The sequence below is a fragment of the Drosophila virilis genome, chromosome 2 (genome assembly GCF_030788295.1).
Source record: "Drosophila virilis strain 15010-1051.87 chromosome 2, Dvir_AGI_RSII-ME, whole genome shotgun sequence".
In the NCBI taxonomy this organism is placed as follows: Eukaryota; Metazoa; Arthropoda; class Insecta; order Diptera; family Drosophilidae; genus Drosophila; species Drosophila virilis.
The window spans coordinates 19,918,981-19,927,019 of record NC_091544.1 but is presented as its reverse complement, the minus strand read 5'-3'; the positions used below and the strand labels follow the sequence as shown (position 1 = coordinate 19,927,019).

The 8,039-nt window shown below is 36.0% G+C and overlaps 1 protein-coding gene across 2 annotated transcripts in view; it reads right to left on the bottom strand.

The window, feature by feature from the left end:
• Positions 1-785: 785 nt before the first annotated feature.
• nAChRalpha1 (nicotinic acetylcholine receptor alpha1) overlaps positions 786-8,039 on the bottom strand; it is a 76,500-nt gene continuing 69,246 nt past the window's right edge. For both annotated transcript variants that reach the window (XM_002053284.4, XM_070207041.1), the window contains 2 exons: positions 6,888-7,189; positions 786-4,580 (listed from right to left, as the gene is read on the bottom strand). In XM_002053284.4, the coding sequence (XP_002053320.3) occupies positions 4,374-4,580; positions 6,888-7,189 (509 nt within the window). In that variant the 3' untranslated portion in view covers positions 786-4,373. The remainder of the gene's footprint in view (positions 4,581-6,887; positions 7,190-8,039) is intronic.

The window sequence follows — 8,039 nt, the reverse complement described above, 5'->3', positions numbered from 1 at the left end:
TTCATAATTAATATTTTTTAGTTGATTGTCTAAAACTATAACAAAAATTTGTTAAGCTTACATATTTTCTTGCTTTGCGCTATTTAAAATTGTAAATTCTTCGAAATTAAGTGAAGCTGAATGTGTGCTGGATTTAAGTACAGAAACTGCACCATTCAACTAGAGAATAAAGCATAGTTCAACACTTCATACGTTCGTCATGGAATGATTTTAACTTATACCGGAAATTCCAACCTTATTTCGGAATGCACACAGGGAACAAAACAAGTAGACGTAAGAAAGTTTATGTTTTTGAAACTTTGGTATGAATTAACTTTATACAATTAATTTTCAATGTATAACTAAAAAATACAACAAATAATTGCATTTTATTTACATAAGTACGTGTTTCAAATATTTTTAGAAACTTTGTGAAAATTAATTTTGCTACAAATGGCATTGTGCCAAAATTATAATTAAATTATTGCAATTGTTATTTTTTTATATTAGCCAATAGATTTTCACTGTGATTAAGTAGAACGCATTTCTGATAGATCATCTCTATGTTGCTCAAAGTTTTCTGATTTATCTGATTATTTATTAAGTCCTGCTTTAAGGTTAATACACCCACCGTGTGCAGGTTTTTGCATATATAATTTTGTATTTAGATGTGTATGTATATATAGATATATATACATATATAACATATATATAGATATAAATATATATATATATATATTTTTATATATATATATATATATATATATATATATATATATATATACTATATATTTGTAATGCGGGTGTATAAATATTTTTTTTCAGACTTTTTAATTATATGCTTTTCAAAACGGAAGTCGAGACAGTTGTCAAATAGTTTTTTGCTCATTTTGCTGGCATTTAATATTAATTTATTTATTTATTTAGTTATATTTCTGTGTGTGTATGCTTTTTGTTTTTAATTTTATAAGCTCAGTTGAATACGTTTAATAGTTGATGTAATTATTCAATTTACAACTATCATATTTTATTATGGGTCTGCTGTGGTTGAACGTGTATGTGTTTTCTTTAAATGCTTATGCGATTTATTTGTTTTTATTAGTAAATTGATTTATGATATTTTTTATATAACATTTATTTACGTTTAGTTAATAGCTAAATATTTAAAAAATGTTAACTGTTGATTTTTATGCACTTTACATTTTAATACACCAAAATGGTGCAGCTATTTAAATTTTTAAATTACGTGTTCGTGTCTCAGCTGTGCTCGCTGCTTTTACTTAAAGGTTTCACTTCTGATTAGTGTTTTTTTTTAAATTGTTTTTTAATTGTTTCTTTTTTGTGTTTGCAGTGTGTGTTACGCTATTCGTTTTTGCATTTTCCTTTTAGCTAAATGATTTGAAAACGGCTGGGGTAATATTCGCAGGTGCATACAGCGCAATTTCGCATCCACATCAACAAACGTTTGTACAAACAATTGCAGGCAAATATGTAAAATTATTCAAATTCTAGTTACTGATTAACTGCATTAATAAATGAGAATTGGAAATGCATGCCTATAATCATCTTACGGCCAAGAATCGAAACTACAGTAAATTCAAGATGAAGCTCTTAATGTATAACTAAGAGATCGGTTGTTAATAGTGTATCTGATTTCTTGTTATGTCTGGAAAATTGCAGCAATTCTGTAAATGTCTCTTGACACATAAATATCTCATGCAAACAGCCTCTTATTTGGCTCTCTAACAAATTGCCAATTACAGTTGCAATGACGCATAGTTGTGCAGAATTTCGAACAGCATTCATGCAGGTTCACACATTTACGAATATATATATATATATATATATATTTAAATGTATTTGTATATTCTCTGTCTTTGCCAGTGCGACACCATTTGTTGGGTTGGAAAACTATTTTAATTAATACACATTCACAAGTGTGGAATATTTTCGATTAGGAATTTTAATTAAACTTTTGGGCCAGCACACGCACGCAAAACGCCAAACCAATGTCAAGTGATGCCAGTATTGCTGCCGAAAACAACAGCAACAATAACAAAAACAACAACAACAACAAGTTTAACATTTATATGCAGTAAAACAGCTTGACAACCCTGAGCAGAGTTTTCGCGGCATTCCTTGCTAATAGTTTTAGCAGTTTTCATTTATGGTTTTTGCCTCACCCATTTGCATCCAAGCTGTGCAAATTTTGTATACTTTTCGCTGTTTTTTTATTAACTTAGCACAGGCAGTCTTGCACATACACACGGATGCACACACTCATGAAAATTGCATTCCTCACTTAATTTGTTGCATACCCTGCGGCGCGTGCCAGCGCCCTGTGGCATTCGCGTTGTTAATATTTGTTGCTGTTGTTGTAGTTGTTGTTTGTGTTGTGGGAAAACTTTTCCGAAATCAATTAAAAATGCAAATAAAAACCTTGTGGCAAGGTTCGTTTGCTCTGGCATTTAAATTGAAGGTGTTTCTGTGTGTTGCACTCAGCCAAGGCTATGGCAATGCCCAGCTCTGGACCTCTGCCTCCTGCTGCAGGCAATTAAAAAGTTTTTTAATTGATTCTGATTGTATTCAAAAGGCAAAGCAAAATCTGAGAAACGCATAAGGCACACACAGCCTGTAAGACGTTGCAACAGATCTGTGATCTAAGAATTTCCGTCTGCTTAAAATTTGAATATTTGAAGCAGCGAAATTGCTACAATTATGCCTCTGATTTTCAAAGCATTAGCTGATGTTAAGTAATATTATATTAAAATAAAAACATATCAAATATTAATCAAGGAGTAAATCTTTTTGGCAATATTGCAATTTGTATTTTGAAAATAAAACGTTTCTCTCGAAATTTATGAAATTGCACTTTAATTGTTTATTCAAATTTTCGATACTCAGTGCAATTTAAATGTTAAAAAGTAAGGTAAACGAATAGCACAAAATACTCTAACAAAGTGTCGTATATTTTGTTCAATGTGTTTTCTTCCTTCTTGATTTGATTGTTTTTTTTTTTTTTTTTGTTTTGTATTTTTCATGCTTTCCATTTTTTGCAGTTTATTTTTTAGTTATTGAATTTGAATTGTCTTAAATTTTGTGTAATTGTAAACTATGTATTAGTATATATATGTTCCATACATATGCTTGTTAGACACACTTACAATTATCATACATATGGTTATATGAGTGTGTATTTCTTGTAGTAAAAATGTGTGAGTTTAAAATTTGATGTTTGTGTTTGTCAACATTAAACTAAATTTATTTCAGAATTTCGCGCTTCATTTGACCAAGTCGCCTGTCGTGGCTGACACTTAGGCTTGTTTTGTAACATTAATTTTATGTTGTCTTAAAATGTATGTGGCTTACCTAAGACTAATTAAGACTTAGTTGTTAATCATGCTTAGATCAATATATATAATTTAGTTACTTATGTGTTAGGCGTTACTTACTCTAAAACCAGTTTCAAACTTGATGCATTTTGCATAATTTGCATGAGCAATTTTGTTTTTCTTTGTGTTGCTAAAAATAATGCGAAAAATATGCACAAATAGATAAATAATTAAAATTGATTACGATATCTCTGTCAAACGCACGCACACAAACACACTGAACACATGCAGTCAATTTTTTTTGTTTATTTTTTATTTGGATTTTCGTTTTAAATTTAAAATGCCGTTTTAAAACATTTTGTTATGCGTTTTTGTTGTTGTTCTATTTTTTGAAACTTCTTTAGAACTAAAAATCAACAAGGAACTTTTGGCGCTCAAAAATACAATACAAATTACAAAAAGTTTATTTTTTTTTACAACACTGGCTGCAATATCATGCATCACTGCACAACCGTCCAACACTCACATACGTTAATATATACGTATGTTTATTCACACAATCATCATGCATCCATCAAAAACTTACTAACTAGATTCTATGCCGTTGGCGGAGTTGCACTGGTCGTGTCAGTGTCATATAAATATATATGTTATAGTTGTTGTTCCAACCCAGTTATTTTCGTCGTAGCGTTATCCAACTCTACAGTGCTTGTGTTGCATTACTTTACATACATATTTTGATCAACTGCTCCAAAACTCGCAACCGTTGTTTGTTTCTTTCTTCTTTCACAATTTCCAATGTTCGCTTCGCTCCGCTGCTTACAATGGGCTCCATGAGTTGGTCATCGTTTCGCGATTTCTATCTATATCGATTATGGGATTAACACTGTCAACGCTGATATTGATACTGGTGCTGATACTCTTAGTGTTGTATAACGCCGATGAGACGCTCATGGTTTGGCTCGTTGTATATTATCCACGATCATCGTCGCGTGCGGCGAACAGGGTTCGCAACGAGCTGATGATTAAATTCCACCAGCCTGCTGCGAACCCAAGTGGACGTTATAAGGAGTTTTCACTACCCATTTTGAGCAGCTCGAATTTCTTTTTAGCAATTTTCGAATATAATATATCAATCGGCTGCGATTGATCGTACAAACTAGGCGCTTGCAATATAATAAGCGCTGTTCCGACCACGCAAGCGATTGCGAAAATCCAAAGAAACATACGATCCAATACCATAGCTACGTATTTCCAATCCTCCTCAACCTGTGAAAAATAATGCAAGTTGTAGTAAGTGAGAAAAAATATAGTAAGGATAATGTAAATACTTATAAATATGTCGATATAGAAGTAAAATATTTTAATTTAAATTTTATTATGAACCGAACCCTAATGTAAACTTCTCCAAGGTGCTCAGAATTACGGTACAAGATATCACTAGACATCCTAGGCACGGACACCAACATTCACTACGAGGTCGAATCCGAAGACATTTCTGCTGGAATCTTACTCTCCTATAAGCTTGCTCACATAGCTTTCCAAAGTCTTTGAGCGACTCCTACTAATACGACTTATGGAACTCGACGAGGTCACACGCTTGGTCCCGTGCCATCAGTTTGGCTTGGGGAAGTCTCATGGCTGCCTGGGCATGGCCACCAAGTATTCAACCATGTAATGGAGGCATTCAAAAAGAAGGAATTCAAAAGAAGGAGTACCTTCTCTATAAAATCAAAACCCTGCTCCTTGCGCCATATTACAGCATCTCGATGAGCTTATTCCTGGCAGGACACAACTTCAACGTGGGCATCAAAAACCGAAGCTCGGGTGTCACAAGGCAGCTTCCACGACTACTTGCAAGCTGCATCAAAGGCAGTGCAACACTGGCTGCTGTAAGTCGAAACATGGACAGCTAATTGGAACATTGCCATAAACTGTGCCAAGTCCGTTTGCGTCACATTCACGCTGCGCCCAGAACCATTGAGCACACCAGCTCATTTTGCTACTAGGGCGTCTACTTGGACCGAAGGCTCATATGGGTATCCCACATCACAGCAACAATAGCAAAACGCCTAAGAAGCTGCGAAAACCCGACTGGCTCCTTAAACCGCAATGCAAGCTTCACATTTCCACAACAACGCTGCTTATTAAAATGATGATAACGCCCATCCAAACATAGGCCATCAAAGTTAGGGGCATGGCGACAGCACACCAGCTTCGCCACATCGAACGCGATCTCCGCCTAACAACGGTCGGAGATCAGTTAAACTTTTTCAGCAGCCGATACGCCGACAAGCTAATGCAGCACAGGAACGTGGGCAGGGTCCTGGCCGACCACATCAGTAAGAGGCGCCTCCGAAGACTGCACCCCGACTGTAAACTAGTTTCTTAAAAATACAGCCGAGCCCAAATAAACCAAGTTTTAAACAAAATGTAGAGCTTACGAATGTTTAAAACTAGGTTGACGAGCCGAACCTTGTGACAGTGTTCGAACTGTGAACCGAATGGCCGGTTATGTTGTCTGGTTTTGCACCAATGATACAAATAGACTATTGCATGGAACATGTATTTTATTTAATGGCCATTATACTAAGATACCTCTTTTTTTTCAAAAAGCCGGAATTTGCAGTGTTGTAAATGTTCGAAATTTTCTTTGTTTGTTTATGAAGCCCGGAAAATATTGTATTTGTCAGTCATCATACGGGGCTGCATTTATATTTAATTAAAATTATATGGTGTTTTAAAGCCGATAAGGTTGCCTCCATCTGTTTTTAAAAGCGCTCCACAAATACATTACCCAATCTATTTCAATTTCGTTATTGGTTCGAATTTTGCTGCAAAAGTTGAAACCAAACAAGAGCTGATTCGGGGCATTGCCTGGCTGTGGCCACAATGATTGGCAAACTTGCACTCTGAATCCCGAATTGCGCTTTCCGATTGCACAAACAACTCAATCACTCAGCTCGAATTCAGCTTAACGCGACGATACGACGCCTCTCCAGCCCGACTTTTCTCCCCTTCACAATTTTTGATTAGAGAAATGCAAGCAACGTGATTCGAACGGTTGCATGGCTCGCTGACTAATGCGGGTTATCAGGAGCAGGCGTTAACATGTCGCGTCCCTGGTCGGGCATGGGCACGAGGACTGGGATGGTTTGTGGCCTGATACTGGTCTGGCCAAATGGCGGGCACATAATGTTTGTCATTGGTGTGTGGCTAAAATTGAATAATTTTGCATGGCAACATTTTGCCCTGTGACGTAATGACGTTTTCCGTGTTTATTTTACGTTTCGAGTGAAAACTTTTTAACGAATAACCATCAATTTGCTTTATTGATTTGAAAATAAAATATTGTTTGAAGGTGTGACTCGATATTCGACTTTAATATACTCTTCTAATGTTCTTGCTTAATAATTTTGGTGCTGCTTCTTACGAACGCATAAATATGTCTTCGAGTTTGCCCACCCAGTAGATACCCTAACAACACTTGCACTTGCGTATATTTTGAAAATTCATGTCACCCACTTTTAATGAATACAGGTTAAAAGATAAATCATATTTAAACAGTTTACTTACGCTTTCAAACTTGTCTTTGTTTTTCACATGCTGCGCTATGAAGCGCGAGCCTTCGATGGTCTTTTCCATCTCTCGTGCGTAGGGCCTCTCAAACGTGGGACTGAGATCAGCCGCAGCGGCTGCGGCTGCCGCGGCTGCTGGACAGCAGTCCGGACTGATGTCTCCATTGAGACCCGATGGACTGAACAGATCGTCGTCAGCGCCAGGCAATGGCAGTGAGGAGGGCAGCGGCGGGTCACCAAAACAATGGGCGGCAATTCCGCCCGCCGCAGCCAAATCGAACCGATGCGATGCGGGGAGCACTGAAAAAATAGGGCAGAATTTCAGATACGTTGAATGTAAGCGAAGGATGAGAAAGCGCTATTGATTTGATTCAAAGCTGCTATTGCTTAAGAAGTAATTACTTGCTCTCTATTAATCTGTTTAATAATAAATAAATGAAACAATTAAGTTTATATGTCCTATTCGCTCAATCTGGCTAAGTTGGTGTTGTAGATGAGCCACTCTTCTACTCTTTGTAACTCTTTGCTTTTGCTTATCTGTTTGGCTGCTATCGTGTACATTTGTAATCTGTTGCCTTTCACCCCGCCACCTTTTTTAAATCTCTGCTTTTATCTGCTTTGAGCGTTCAGCGCTCAGGTATTATTGTTGTTATTCACGCTCTTAAGCATATCTAAGTGTAACTCTCTTGTTGCACGCTGCAGTTGTTTAGCCCCCGAGTCGATGGCTATTAATTTTCAATGTGAAAAATAGCCACAATATGAAAAATTTGTAAATTATGTAAAATTGTTAAGTATTTTAATAAATAAAATATTAAGAAAGCAAGGAACAATCTAAGTGTACATAAAATAGGAACATCCAACCATCTAGGGTTAATATGGACAGAAAGCAGTAACGACATTAGGTAAATCAGATTTGATGCTATTTCGCAATTCTTTCATTTTTATATTTCTCATTTTATTTTTCTTCCTTTTCTTTTTATGCGCAAATGCAATTTACAACTTTTCTGTGCTCCGCTTTGTATGGGTGCAATTTTATTTTCACAATGTCCCTGAGCACAGTACAGGACAAAGGCGGCAGAGTAGCGGCAGCAGCAGCTACAGAAACGATAAAGAAACTCAGTAAATAGTTGGCTGCATTCTACTTATTTTG